Genomic DNA, 14,701 nt, shown 5'->3' on the forward strand with positions numbered 1-14,701 from the left:
GAGGGTCAAGTCAATTGGGAGGTAAGTTTGAATGGAGAAAAACTGGAGGAAGTAAAGTGTTTTAGATATCTGGGAGTGGATCTGGCAGTGGATGGAGCCATGGAAGCGGAAGTGAACCATAGGGTGGGGGAGGGGGCGAAAATCCTGGGAGCCTTGAAGAATGTGTGGAAGTCGAGAACATTATCTCGGAAAGCAAAAATGGGTATGTTTGAAGGAATAGTGGTTCCAACAATGTTGTATGGTTGCGAGGCGTGGGCTGTGGATAGAGTTGTGAGCAGGAGGGTGGATGTGCTGGAAATGAGATGTTTGAGGACAATGTGTGGTGTGAGGTGGTTTGATCGAGTAAGTAATGTAAGGGTAAGAGAGATGTGTGGAAATAAAAAGAGCATGGTTGAGAGAGCAGAAGAGGGTGTTTTGAAATGGTTTGGGCACATGGAGAGAATGAGTGAGGAACGATTGACCAAGAGGATATGTGTGTCGGAGGTGGAGGGAACGAGGAGAAGTGGGAGACCAAATTGGAGGTGGAAAGATGGAGTGAAAAAGATTTTGAGTGATTGGGGCCTGAACATGCAGGAGGGTGAAAGGCGAGCAAGGAATAGAGTGAATTGGATCGATGTGGTATACCGGGGTTGACGTGCTGTCAGTGGATTGAATCAGGGCATGTGAAGTGTCTGGGGTAAACCATGGAAAGTTGTGTGGGGCCTGGATGTGGAAAGGGAGCTGTGGTTTCAGGCATTATTGCGTGACAGCTGGAGACTGAGTGTGAACGAATGGGGCCTTTGTTGTCTTTTCCTAGTGCTACCTCGCACACATGAGGGGGGAGGGGGATGATATTCCATGTGTGGCGAGGTGGCGATGGGAATGAATAAAGGCAGTGTGAATTGTGTGCATGGGTATATATGTATGTGTCTGTGTGTATATATATGTGTACATTGAGATGTATAGGAATGTATATTTGCGTGTGTGGGCGTGTGTGTGTGTACATTGTGTATGGGGGTGGGTTGTGCCATTTCTTTCGTCTGTTTCCTTGCGCTACCTCGCAAACGCGGGAGACAGCGACAAAGCAAGATAAATAAATAAATGAATAAATTGAGGAAATACATTCCTTATGTCATTATCACCATTGCAGTGCTGTCTTAGACAATTTTATTTTTAGAATGATAATATCCTTGTAACATTACTGAAAGTTTTTTGTTCAGTATATATGGTGTCAGTTGTTTTGTTCCATTAATACAAAGTCTATCTCTCTATCTATATCTATAACACCCTTTCCTTCCAGGAACTCTTATCAAGGGAGTGGCCATGGCAAAAGAGTTTCTACTTATCCATGTCCTTTTGTGCCTCCCTCACATAAGCAATTCCACATAATTTTACCCTATCCTCTCCCTCATGTACTTTTCCACTATTTCCCCATGTAACAGGTGGTCTTCCTCTTACGCAACTTCTTTAAACGCACACTCTCCTTGTAAACCCCTTGTCTTGCATTCTTTCCACATGCCCAAACCACCTCAAAATATTGTCTCACCCACATATACTCTCCTTGTAAATCCCTTGTCTTGCATTCTTTCCACATGCCTAAATCACCTCAAATTATTGTGTTTCCCCAAATCTACCACTCAACTGGTATGCATTTCCTACCATACCAGATGCCACATACACTCCCTCATTACTTTCTTCTTTCCATCTAGTCATACAAAGTATCTATTAATATTCAATACATAGGCATTACATTTGTTGGTGTCTGAAGAAAAATTTGAATTAATCCAAGTCATATCACAGGGTATTTATCTAATGTTGATCCACTTAAAAATGCATTCCCATACTCTGAGTCCTTACCTTATGTTTGTTTATTAACTGTATACTGCTTTCCTTACCAATGAAAAGGAGTCTTTGTTGATATCTCTTGGAGAAGACATTTGTGTGATGCTTGGGTTTCCTCTTTCTAGAGCATGGGTTTCTCGCTCCATCATACACCTTATGACCTTATCACACCTAATGGACCTCTCAGTTTCAACCATAGGTTAAATGCTCCTATGTACAGTAATATATATTTTTTCACACTTGATCACCTTTCCCTACTTTAGCGATATAGCGCCAGGAACAGACAAAGAAAGGCTGCTTCCACTCACAGTGCTGTATGTGTAATGCACCAAAACCATAGTTCCTTATCCACACACAGTTTTGGACTGACATCATGAAAGGAATCACTTCTATGGATTAAATGCAATTGACCTGCATGATTTTCTTGGAAATATGTGATATAATCTTATAAATGGTGTAGAGGATGAAAGGGAATTGGTTGAGTTTGAAATGGCTGGGTCAGAGTCATTTCATTTTAGAGGTCATAAGGCTATTGATGATGTGAATTTTTTGTTTTATCCAGTGGACCTAAAGATTATTGACTAAAATTCCTTGTAAAGGGCCTCTTGGGCAAAAGGTCAAAATATGAAATCATGACAGACTTTTTTGGTCAAAGTTTTATTAGGTTGTTACAGTCTAATACCAGTATACCTTCCATGAAGTGTTTTGTGCTGGGGATCCAGGTTCTGATGTTTAGAATGTGTTAGCCCCATCTCTTAAGAGGCCATAACTAAGTTGCAGTAGGGTAAATTTCCCAGAGCTTCCACCAGCATTGGCAGAAGAAAGGAGAGCAAGGATTTGGTGGTAACATATTAGGCTCTAATTCCGTCATTAAAAAAATATATATAGATATATAATTTATGAGAAGAGTAGAGGTAGTAAAAGCTTTGCAGAAGATGAAAGGTGGCAAGGCAGCGGGTTTGGATGGTATTGCAGTGGAATTTATTAAAAAAGGGGGTGACTGTATTATTGACTGGTTGGTAAAGTTATTTAATGTATGTATGACTCATGGTGAGGTGCCTGAGGATTGGCGGAATGCTTGCATAGTGCCATTGTACAAAGGCAAAGGGGATAAAAGTGAGTGCTCAAATTACAGAGGTATAAGTTTGTTGAGTATTCCTGGGAAATTATATGGGAGGGTATTGATTGAGAGGGTGAAAGCATGTACAGAGCATCAGTTTGAGGAATAGCAGTGTGGTTTCAGAAGTGGTAGAGGATGTGTGGATCAGGTGTTTGCTTTGAAGAATGTATCTGAGAAATACTTAGAAAAGCAAATGGATGTGTATGTAGCATTTATGGATCTGGAGAAGGCATATGATAAAGTTGATAGAGATGCTCTGTGGAAGGTATTAAGAATATATGGTGTGGGAGGCAAGTTGTTAGAAGCAGTGAAAAGTTTTTATCGACGATGTAAGGCATGTGTATGTGTAGGAAGAGAGGAAAGTGATTGGTTCTCAGTGAATGTAGGTTTGTGGCAGGGGTGTGTGATGTCTCCATGGTTGTTTAATTTGTTTATGGATGAGGTTGTTAGGGAGGTGAATGCAAGAGTTTTGGAAAGAGGGGCAAGTATGCAGTCTGTTGTGGATGAGAGAGCTTGGGAAGTGAGTCAGTTGTTGTTCGCTGATGATACAGTGCTGTTGGCTGATTCGGGTGAGAAACTGCAGAAGCTGGTGACTGAGTTTGATAAAGTGTGTGAAAGAAGAAAACTGAGAGTAAATGTGAATAAGAGCAAGGTTAATAGGTACAGTAGGGTTGAGGGACAAGTCGATTTGGATGTAAGTTTGAATGGAGAAAAACTGGAGGAAGTGAAGTGTTTTAGATATCTGGGAGTGGATTTGGCAGCGGATGGAACCATAGAAGTGGAAGTGAATCATAGGGTGGGGGAGGGGGCGAAAGTTCTTTGAGCGTTGAAAAATGTGTGGAAGTCGAGAACATTATCTTGGAAAGCAAAAATGGGTACGTTTGAAGGAATAGTGGTTCCAACAATGTTATATGGTTGCGAGGTGTGGACTATAGATAGAGTTGTGCGGAGGAGGTTGGATGTGCTGGAAATGAGATATTTGAGGACAATATGTGGTGTGAGGTGGTTTGATCAAGTAAGTAATGAAAGGGTAAGAGAGATGTGTGGTAATAAAAGGAGTGTGGTTGAGAGAGCAGAAGAGGGTGTTTTGAAATGGTTTGGTCACATGGAGAGAATGAGTGAGGAAAGATTGACAAAGAGGATATATGTGTCAGAGGTGGAGGGAATGAGGAGGAGTGGGAGACCAAAGTGGAGGTGGAAAGATGGAATGAAAAAGATTTTGAATGATCGGGGCCTGAACATGCAGGAGGGTGAAAGGCGTGCAAGGAATAGAGTGAATTGGAACGATGTGGTATACTGGGGTCGACGTGCTGTCAGTGGATTGAACCAGGGCATGAAGCGTTTGGGGTAAACCATGGAAAGTTTTGTGGAGCCTGGATATGGAAAGGAAGCTGTGGTTTTGGTACATTATACATGACAGCTAGAGACTGAGTGTGAACGAATGTGGCCTTTGTTGTCTTTTCTTAGTGCTACCTCGTGCACATGCGAGGGGAGGGGGTTGTCATTTCATGTGTAGCGGGGTGGCGACGGGAATGATTAAGGGCACACAGTATGAATTATGTACATGTGTATATATGTTTATGTCTTTGTGTGTATGTACATGTATGCGTTGAGATGTATAGGTATGTATATGTGCGTGTGTGGACGTACATGTATATACATGTGTATGTAGGTGGATTGGGCCATTCTTTCGTCTGTTTCCTTGCGTTACCTCACTAACAAAGGAGACAGCGACAAAGTATGATAAAAAAAAAATGTATATTTTATGATTTATAATTTGATAGTATCTGTTGTATATGACTTGGATGTCTATGAATTTTGAGAAGTATATGGGAGCAAATGAAGCTCTTTTTCATATGCAGTTATCAAAGGCAGGGTTGTCTTAAGAGGGAAAGTATAAATTACCAATCTCAGATACTATGTTGATCAAAATAGAGGTGAGTCGTCTTACTCAGTGGAATTTTCAGCAAGGGATGTTGTGCAGACTTATTTTGGAGACATTTTATGCTTTGTCCAAATTTTCTATTATGACAGTATTTAAAAGTTACTGTTAATATTAAAGAACATAAGCAGTGTAGTTGGTAGAAAGACAAGAGGAACAAAAATGAATTTGCTGGGTATGGAAGTACAGTTTACTGATCTACTTCACTGACCTGGGTCCAAACCCTAGTATGGGCTTAGCCAGTTAACAGCTTGTAACTCAGCTTGAATTAACCCAGGAGTGTCCTTTACTAGGGACATTATCAGGACATTCGCCCACAAATGCATGGGACCCTGATTTGAAGACCAAGAAACTTGTTAGTTTTAGGATTCTTCTTCGTTGTTCAAGAGGGAAATTTTAAAGACTGGTTCAGAAACTGTTGAGATTCGCTAACTAGGGATTTATGACATAATTCATAATTTGAAAAGATATCCCATTATTAAAGAATGTAAGTGAGTGAGTTCCAGACTGATGTGGATGAGAATAAAAGATCGTGAGAGATGGGTAATTATGAGTAATTATGCACTGAGCAATGAGAAAGAGAGGCAAATATTTTCGATGGAGCTGAGTGAGTACTTCAGCAACTTTGATTCAAACGACAGAATGTAGTGATGGAAGATTTGAATACATGAGTGGGTGACATAGCAGATGAGCATATAATTGGAGGTTATGGGGGATCTGGTTCAAAGGAAAATAATGAACAGTATGTTGAGGTTCTTACAGAAAAGGATTGGTAATTAGGAATAACTATATTAAAAAAAGTTGCATACATAAGTATGTGTGGGTGAGTGGGGTTGGGGTTCGGGTCAATGGGTATTCTTGGATTGTGTGTTAATTGATAGATGTGTAAAGGAGAGATTGTTAAATGTGAATGTGCTGAGGGCTGGAGGGATGTCTGGTCACTTCTTGGTAGAAGTAAGTCTGAGAGTTTGTTGTGGTGTAAGGAAAAGAGGATGTATCATGGGTGGGAAGAAGTTTGTATTGATATTGCCACTTTTGCCGATTTCTGCTAATGTGTATGAAGTGCCTTTATAAATGATACTAATATTGATAAAGCGATTGTTTGTGTTAATATATGTATAAAGGAATAAACACAAATTGGCAGTCATTTTATGTAAGGTAGAAAATGTAAATATTAATATATTTTCTCTATGAGCAGTTGAGCAGTGACCCTTCCATGGATATTACAAGGCTAAGTTTATTTTAATGCTATTATCTCTCCTTCTTGAAATGGTTTGGGCACATGGAGAGAATGAGTGAGGAAAGATTGACCGAGAGGATATATGTGTCGGAGGTGGAGGGAACGAGGAGAAGTGGGAGACCAAATTGGAGGTGGAAAGATGGAGTTTAAAAGATTTTGTGTGATCGGGGCCTGAACATGCAGGAGGGTGAATGGAGGGCAAGGAATAGAGTGAATTGCATCGATGTGGTATACCGGGGTTGACGTGCTGTCAGTGGATTGAATCAGGGCATGTGAAGCGTCTGGGGTAAACCATGGAAAGCTGTGTAGGTATGTATATTTGCGTGTGTGGACGTATGTATATACATGTGTATGGGGGTGGGTTGGGCCATTTCTTTCGTCTGTTTCCTTGCGCTACCTCGCAAACGCGGGAGACAGCGAGAAAAAAAAAAATCTCTCCTTCTGTAAGGGTTAAAAACATCATCTGTAAGGGTACTAAATCCGTAATGTTTAGGGATGGGAAAATAAATCACTGTGAATGTTATAGGGTAGAGCATAAATATTTATGCATTTTTTCTCACCTGTGGTATCCCAGTTGCTTGTGAGAGAATTATATGAGGTGAAAGTAACTCAAGAGTCTGTCTTAAAACTTTTTTATTAGGAATAGTGTATGCAGTTTGTAGTCATTAATTAGCATCACACTGAGTTGGGTTCCTCTCCATTCACATGTTCATTTTTTAACACAGTTTGCTTGTACTGGGCATAACCTTTGATGACAAATGTTGAAACGAAAAAAATCTCACCTCACTCTGTTCCTCAGCCTGTATCTTTAGCAGTATACCCCTCCCTCTTCCACATCATGAATCCCCTTCACTAATTTTTATACCATTTCATATGATCTATAGCTTTGCCATCAAAACAGAATGTCATCTGTATCACAGAATCTGATGGTACTCATCTTTTCATAGCACATTTTATGCATCTAAATCAGTGAATATTGTATAAGCTATTCATCTCCAGTGCAATCATCTTTTTCCTTTGTGTACCTTTTGCATCTGTAGATTCTACTTCATTCACTTCATTTCACTAATTCATTAATGATGTGTTAAAGAATTCTATGGATTAGACAAGCTAAGAAATGCTGAAGCAGTTGCCTTCTGCTGCCAGTGAGAAAAAGGACACAATGTGTTGAATCTTTAGGGTGCCCCAGCATATTTGGCATCTTTAGGTAAAGCATGAGCAAGAATAGCTGAGTAAGAAAGAGCAGAAGAATGGTAGATTGCAGTTGTTGCTTATAGTTACGTTGACTTTGAGAGAGTATGACAAACAGTTGAATAACTGTAGTGAGAATAGTTGCAGAGAATATTCATCAATAATAACTTTACCTCATAGATTGGTTACCATCGAGTGGCATTAATTTTTGTATTTTTACAGAATTCGTTATTTTTGACTGCTGTCCATTACATGTGTTAATATTGCCTCTGTTTTCTTCTTGCCTATGATTCGGTAACCAATATACTTATACAAATGCGTTCTTATCCTTTATATTTTTGGAAAAATTTTATTCCTTTCTTCTTGCCTTCACAGCTTACCTTGCTCGCTCACAGCGATAGTTTAAATTGAGCAAAACTTTTGTAAAATATTTCTTCCTGTAAAATACTTCTTCCAAGTATATGGTTTATAACCCTCTAGCTTCATGTGATTCCGCTCTCCTCATTTTCTATATCCATAGTATTGTGCACAAGATTTAGTTTTTAATACATTAATTACAGTTTTATGTATTCATTACATTAGCATGTGGAGGGATTTAACACCTTGAAAAAATTTCATGTAGAGGAACAGTAATTAATTAATTATTTAACTTTATAAATGAGAATGTATCTTCTGATATGAATGGAGGAATAGTCTTGTGGACAGCTATGGCTAATACAGATGAGTGCATAATTTTTCATATGTGTTAAACTAATATTGCAGAATAAACTGCTGGTACAACAAAGTGTCAAAGTTATTTGGAATGTCTAATACTTTCTGAAAAGGTGGTTGACATCAGGTTATATAGGAATATATTTCAGATATATAGATTTAAGTGTATAATAATGTTTATAATGAAATAAGAAGTTCTGAAATACCTTTTAGTGCAGGGTAACATCCTGTTCATGGCTCTGCTTTCAGCGGGGCGGTCAAGTCATCCAGATCTGTCAGCAGGAGCAGCACTTCAGGTTGCTATTTGTCAACTAGAGATGGACTTCTACCCATACCATCTGGCAGCTGGTGACAGAGGACACTGGGTCAAGTTTGTAGTTTTATTTATTGTAATCTGATGGTGAAGGAAAGTTATTCTGAAGTTGAAGTGTTGAATTTTATCATCAGGTCTTTTTTTTACTTTTATCTATATTTATATATCAGCATTCAGTAATGCCCCTAAATCCCTAATCCCTTTCACCCATGTATACTTGTATATGTGTACCTTTTCTTAAACCATGTAATCCTGATGGCTGTTCATTTTTCAGCACACAGCTTGACATGCTTTTCCCCATCCCCTTTCACACTAGAGACTTCATGCCTTCCAGTTATACCCTTGATGGCTACATATCTCATCCATGCATTGAGATCCTTAGCAGTATGATTCAATTCCTTATTTCAAAACTCCCAAAGGACTTACCCCTGTTCCTCCTTCAGTTTTTTCTTTTTAGGTGAGATGGCATGGGCTACTGAGGTTCTAATCAAGGCCATCCCATTAACTTTATATATATTAATAAATAAGATAAAATAATATATATATATATATATATATATATATATATATATATATATATATATATATATATATATATATATATATATATATATATATATATTATACTTTGTTGCTGTCTCCCACGTTAGCGAGGTAGCGCAAGGAAACAGATGAAAGAATGGCCCAGCCCACCCACATACACATGGATGAGGAAAGGGAGCTGTGGTTTCAGTGCAGTACACTTGAACCTAGAGACTGAGTGTGAATGAATGTGGCCTTTGTTGTCTTTTCCTGGCACTACCTCATGCACGCGCAGGAGTAAGGGGGTGTCATTTCATATGAGGCGGGATGGCAACGGGAATGGATGAAGGCAGCAAGCATAAATTTGTACATTTGTATATATTTATATGTTTGTGTGTGTATAGATATGTATACATTGAAATGTATAGGTATGTATATGTGTGTGTGTGGACGTTTATGCATAAACGTGTGTATGTGGGTGGGTTAGGCCATTTTTTTGTCTGTTTCCTCGCGCTACCTCGCTAACGCAGGAGACAGCGACAAAGTATGATAAATAATTAAGATATATATATATATATATTTTATTTATTTATAAAAAAAAAATGAAATATATATATATATATATATATATATATATATATATATATATATATATATATATATATATATATATATATATATATCCCTGGGGATAGGGGAGAAAGAATACTTCCCACATATTCCCTGCGTGTCGTAGAAGGCGACTAAAAGGGAAGGGAGCGGGGGGCTGGAAATCCTCCCCTCTCGTTTTTTTTTTTTTTTTTTTTTTTTTTTTCCAAAGAATGAACAGAGAAGGGGGCCAGGTGAGGATATTCCCTCAAAGGCCCAGTCCTCTGTTCTTAACGCTACCTCGCTATCGCGGGAAATGGCGAATAGTATGAAAAAAAAAAAAAAATATATATATATATATATATATATATATATATATATATATATATATATATATATATATATATATTATCCCTGGGGATAGGGGATTAAGAATACTTCCCACGTATTCCCTGCGTGTCGTAGAAGGCGACTAAAAGGGGAGGGAGCAGGGGGCTGGAAATCCTCCCCTCTCGTTTTTTTTTCAAATTTTCCAAATGAAGGAACAGAGGGGGCCAGGTGAGGATATTCCAAAAAAGGCCCAGTCCTCTGTTCTTAACGCTACCTCGCTAACGCGGGAAATGGCGAATAGTTTAAAAGAAAAGAATATATATATATATATATATATATATATATATATATATATATATATATATATATATATATATATATACATATATATACATGTGTACGTGTAGGAAGAGAGGAAAGTGATTGGTTCTCAGTGAATGTAGGTTTGCGGCAGGGGTGTGTGATGTCTCCATGGTTGTTTAATTTGTTTATGGATGGGGTTGTTAGGGAGGTAAATGCAAGAGTCTTGGAAAGAGGGGCAAGTATGAAGTCTGTTGGGGATGAGAGAGCTTGGGAAGTGAGTCAGTTGTTGTTCGCTGATGATACAGCGCTGGTGGCGGATTCATGTGAGAAACTGCAGAAGCTGGTGACGGAGTTTGGTAAAGTGTGTGGAAGAAGAAAGTTAAGAGTAAATGTGAATAAGAGCAAGGTTATTAGGTACAGTAGGGTTGAGGGTCAAGTCAATTGGGAGGTGAGTTTGAATGGAGAAAAACTGGAGGAAGTGAAGTGTTTTAGATATCTGGGAGTGGATCTGTCAGCGGATGGAACCATGGAAGCGGAAGTGGATCATAGGGTGGGGGAGGGGGCGAAAATTTTGGGAGCCTTGAAAAATGTGTGGAAGTCGAGAACATTATCCCGGAAAGCAAAAATGGGTATGTTTGAAGGAATAGTGGTTCCAACAATGTTGTATGGTTGCGAGGCGTGGGCTATGGATAGAGTTGTGCGCAGGAGGGTGGATGTGCTGGAAATGAGATGTTTGAGGACAATGTGTGGTGTGAGGTGGTTTGATCGAGTAAGTAACGTAAGGGTAAGAGAGATGTGTGGAAATAAAAAGAGCGTGGTTGAGAGAGCAGAAGAGGGTGTTTTGAAATGGTTTGGGCACATGGAGAGAATGAGTGAGGAAAGATTGACCAAGAGGATATATGTGTCGGAGGTGGAGGGAACGAGGAGAAGAGGGAGGCCAAATTGGAGGTGGAAAGATGGAGTGAAAAGGATTTTATGTGATCGGGGCCTGAACATGCAGGAGGGTGAAAGGAGGGCAAGGAATAGAGTGAATTGGAGCGATGTGGTATACAGGGGTTGACGTGCTGTCAGTGGATTGAATCAAGGCATGTGAAGCGTTCGGGGTAAACCATGGAAAGCTGTGTAGGTATGTATATTTGCGTGTGTGGACGTGTGTATGTACATGTGTATGGGGGGGGGTTGGGCCATTTCTTTCGTCTGTTTCCTTGCGCTACCTCGCAAACGCGGGAGACAGCGACGAGGTATAAAAAAAAAAAAAAAAAATATATATATATATATATGTACAAAGGCAAAGGGGATAAGAGTGAGTGCTCAAATTACAGAGGTATAAGTTTGTTGAGTATTCCTGGTAAATTATATGGGAGGATATTGATTGAGAGGGTGAAGGCATGTACAGAGCATCAGATTGGGGAAGAGCAGTGTGGTTTCAGAAGTGGTAGAGGATGTATGGATCAGGTGTTTGCTTTGAAGAATGTATCTGAGAAATACTTAGAAAAGCAAATGGATTTGTATGTAGCATTTATGGATCTGGAGAAGGCATATGATAGAGTTGATAGAGATGCTCTGTGGAAGGTATTAAGAATACATGGTGTGGGAGGCAAGTTGTTAGAAGCAGTGAAAAGTTTTTATCGAGATTGTAAGGCATGTGTACGTGTAGGAAGAGAGGAAAGTGATTGGTTCTCAGTGAATGTAGGTTTGCGGCAGGGGTGTGTGATGTCTCCATGGTTGTTTAATTTGTTTATGGATGGGGTTGTTAGGGAGGTGAATGCAAGAGTTTTGGAAAGAGGGGCAAGTATGAAGTCTGTTGGGGATGAGAGAGCTTGGGAAGTGAGTCAGTTGTTGTTCGCTGATGATACAGCGCTGGTGGCTGATTCATGTGAGAAACTGCAGAAGCTGGTGACTGAGTTTGGTAAAGTGTGTGAAAGAAGAAAGTTAAGAGTAAATGTGAATAAGAGCAAGGTTATTAGGTACAGTAGGGTTGAGGGTCAAGTCAATTGGGAGGTGAGTTTGAATGGAGAAAAACTGGAGGAAGTGAAGTGTTTTAGATATCTGGGAGTGGATCTGGCAGCGGATGGAACCATGGAAGTGGAAGTGGATCATAGGGTGGGGGAGGGGGCGAAAATCCTGGGGGCCTTGAAGAATGTGTGGAAGTCGAGAACATTATCTCGGAAAGCAAAAATGGGTATGTTTGAAGGAATAGTGGTTCCAACAATGTTGTATGGTTGCGAGGCGTGGGCTATGGATAGAGTTGTGCGCAGGAGGATGGATGTGCTGGAAATGAGATGTTTGAGGACAATGTGTGGTGTGAGGTGGTTTGATCGAGTGAGTAACGTAAGGGTAAGAGAGATGTGTGGAAATAAAAAGAGCGTGGTTGAGAGAGCAGAGGAGGGTGTTTTGAAGTGGTTTGGGCACATGGAGAGGATGAGTGAGGAAAGATTGACCAAGAGGATATATGTGTCGGAGGTGGAGGGAACGAGGAGAAGAGGGAGACCAAATTGGAGGTGGAAAGATGGAGTGAAAAAGATTTTGTGTGATCGGGGCCTGAACATGCAGGAGGGTGAAAGGAGGGCAAGGAATAGAGTGAATTGGAGCGATGTGGTATACCGGGGTTGACGTGCTGTCAGTGGATTGAAGCAGGGCATGTGAAGCATCTGGGGTAAACCATGGAAAGCTGTGTAGGTATGTATATTTGCGTGTGTGGACGTATGTATATACATGTGTATGGGGGGGGGGTTGGGCCATTTCTTTCGTCTGTTTCCTTGCGCTACCTCGCAAACGCGGGAGACAGCGACAAAGTATAAAAGAAAAAAAAAAAAATATATATATATATATATATATATATAAAATGCTAGCCTGAGCTAGGTGCCCATTTTATCGACCCACCCCTAAAGGTGTATGAACTGCTGGGTTGACTGTGGACCAACTCCTGCAGCAGTATTCAAACCTATGCACTCGACCTTGGACGGCCTGTGAATGTCACGGTCACTTTCTTGTTCATAAGGACTAACAACTGTCCCTCTTTTGTATGCTGCTTTCATTCTAACCCAGAGCAGCCATGAGCTCAATTCCTTGCACTCTTTAACACAGTCCCATATCTCTTTTGCATCAATAATGCTACCCTCTTACCACACCTTTGTCTTCTCACTAATTTAGGACTTCATCCTCAGAATATTCTAGAGGCACTCTACTCCATCACCTTTAACTTCATTTCACTTAGAGCAAGAACATAATGCTTTCGTGCCTCAGACATAGCACCTACCTTGCTTACTTTTTCATTGTGCTGGGAATCACATAAATTTAGAAACCCCATCCTGAACCTAGAATTTTAGGAAAAATCCTTGCTTACCTCCTTCATCAGTTTCTTTCTTTAGAAGTTGACAATACCTGGAGTGGTAGGCTTTTCAGCCTTCCCATCTCCTGCCCCACTTAATCATGTAAAGTGACTTGCAGGAGTATCCTTTCCCTTTATCCCATAGTTTTTTATTAATGGTAATTGTACAATCCCAGGACCCCTTTTGTAGGGCTCCCTCAAATGTGAAAACAATACCAGAGAATTGATTGTTGAAGAGTTGATGGATAATGAACAGTCTGTGTATCCATCTGTATATATTTCTGATTCCAGCTCCCAACTGGAATTCCCTTAAAGGGGTGGACACAACAATAGAGTCTCCATAACTAGTGAACAGTATGCCTGCATATATTGCAATGAAAGCAAAGACACCTCTTTCCGATGAATAGAGAGTTCAAGCAAACACTGACTTGGAACTGAAACCCATGAGGATATTTGAGAGTGCTTCAAGGAACAGGTCAAAGAGTCTGCCTAAATCTGGTAAAGCTGAAATGAATGAGAATGAAACTGAAAGCAGTCCTGCAGTCTTACTAAGTTTATCATGTAGTAGTGGTGAATTTCATGCAGGAAGAGTTCAAGAAGACTTTGAAATTAGCAATATACCTGGTAAATGGGGAGTGCTTAGGGTAAATGAGAATGGGAGTTATCTACTCCTATGTCTGTGCTGAGATTGATTTATTCCATGCAAACACTTTTTGGCACAAGATGATCTACAGGAATACATGGATGGGAATTGATGGAAGAGAAGTTGAAAGGTTTAAATGACTATGTGGCAGTGGATGAAAGGGTGGGAAAGGCTGCACTAGATGCTAGAGTTGTGAGAGGATTCTCTGGAGACTGACCATTTTACAGTTCTTGTAGGGGTGAGACTCAGGGAGAATTTGAGATATGATTTAAGGAAGTATGGAGAGGTAAAAGTGTTTGCAAGCAGTGAATCAGAAAGAATGCAAGGATGAGTATGAAAGAAGGGTGGCCAAAAGCTTAGATGGAAGTGCAGTAAATATGGTAAAGCAGTCATTTGTGAATGAGGTGTTTAAAATGTTTAGAGTAAGAACGTTAAAAGCTGTAGAATTAGTAGTTAGATACAAGGTCCTGAGATATAGGAACAAAAAGGAAATGCATGGTGGATGGATGAGATTATAAATGCTCTTGAAGAGAAGAAAAATGCATGTGGTTGATTGCTCTAAAGGACGTTCAGCAGAAGAAGAGTGAAGGGTGTAAGATATGTAAGCAGAATGTTTAGAAGCTGATAAAGCAAAAAAGAGTAGATG

The 14,701-nt window shown here is 39.9% G+C and overlaps 1 protein-coding gene across 2 annotated transcripts in view; it reads left to right on the top strand.

Moving 5' to 3' along the window:
* LOC139752918 (bridge-like lipid transfer protein family member 3B) overlaps positions 1–14,701 on the top strand; it is a 140,143-nt gene that overhangs the window by 40,724 nt on the left and 84,718 nt on the right. For both annotated transcript variants that reach the window (XM_071668977.1, XM_071668976.1), the window contains exon 8: positions 8,275–8,395. In XM_071668977.1, the coding sequence (XP_071525078.1) occupies positions 8,275–8,395 (121 nt within the window). The remainder of the gene's footprint in view (positions 1–8,274; positions 8,396–14,701) is intronic.

This window comes from Panulirus ornatus, chromosome 13 (assembly GCF_036320965.1).
Source record: "Panulirus ornatus isolate Po-2019 chromosome 13, ASM3632096v1, whole genome shotgun sequence".
NCBI lineage: Eukaryota > Metazoa > Arthropoda > Malacostraca > Decapoda > Palinuridae > Panulirus > Panulirus ornatus.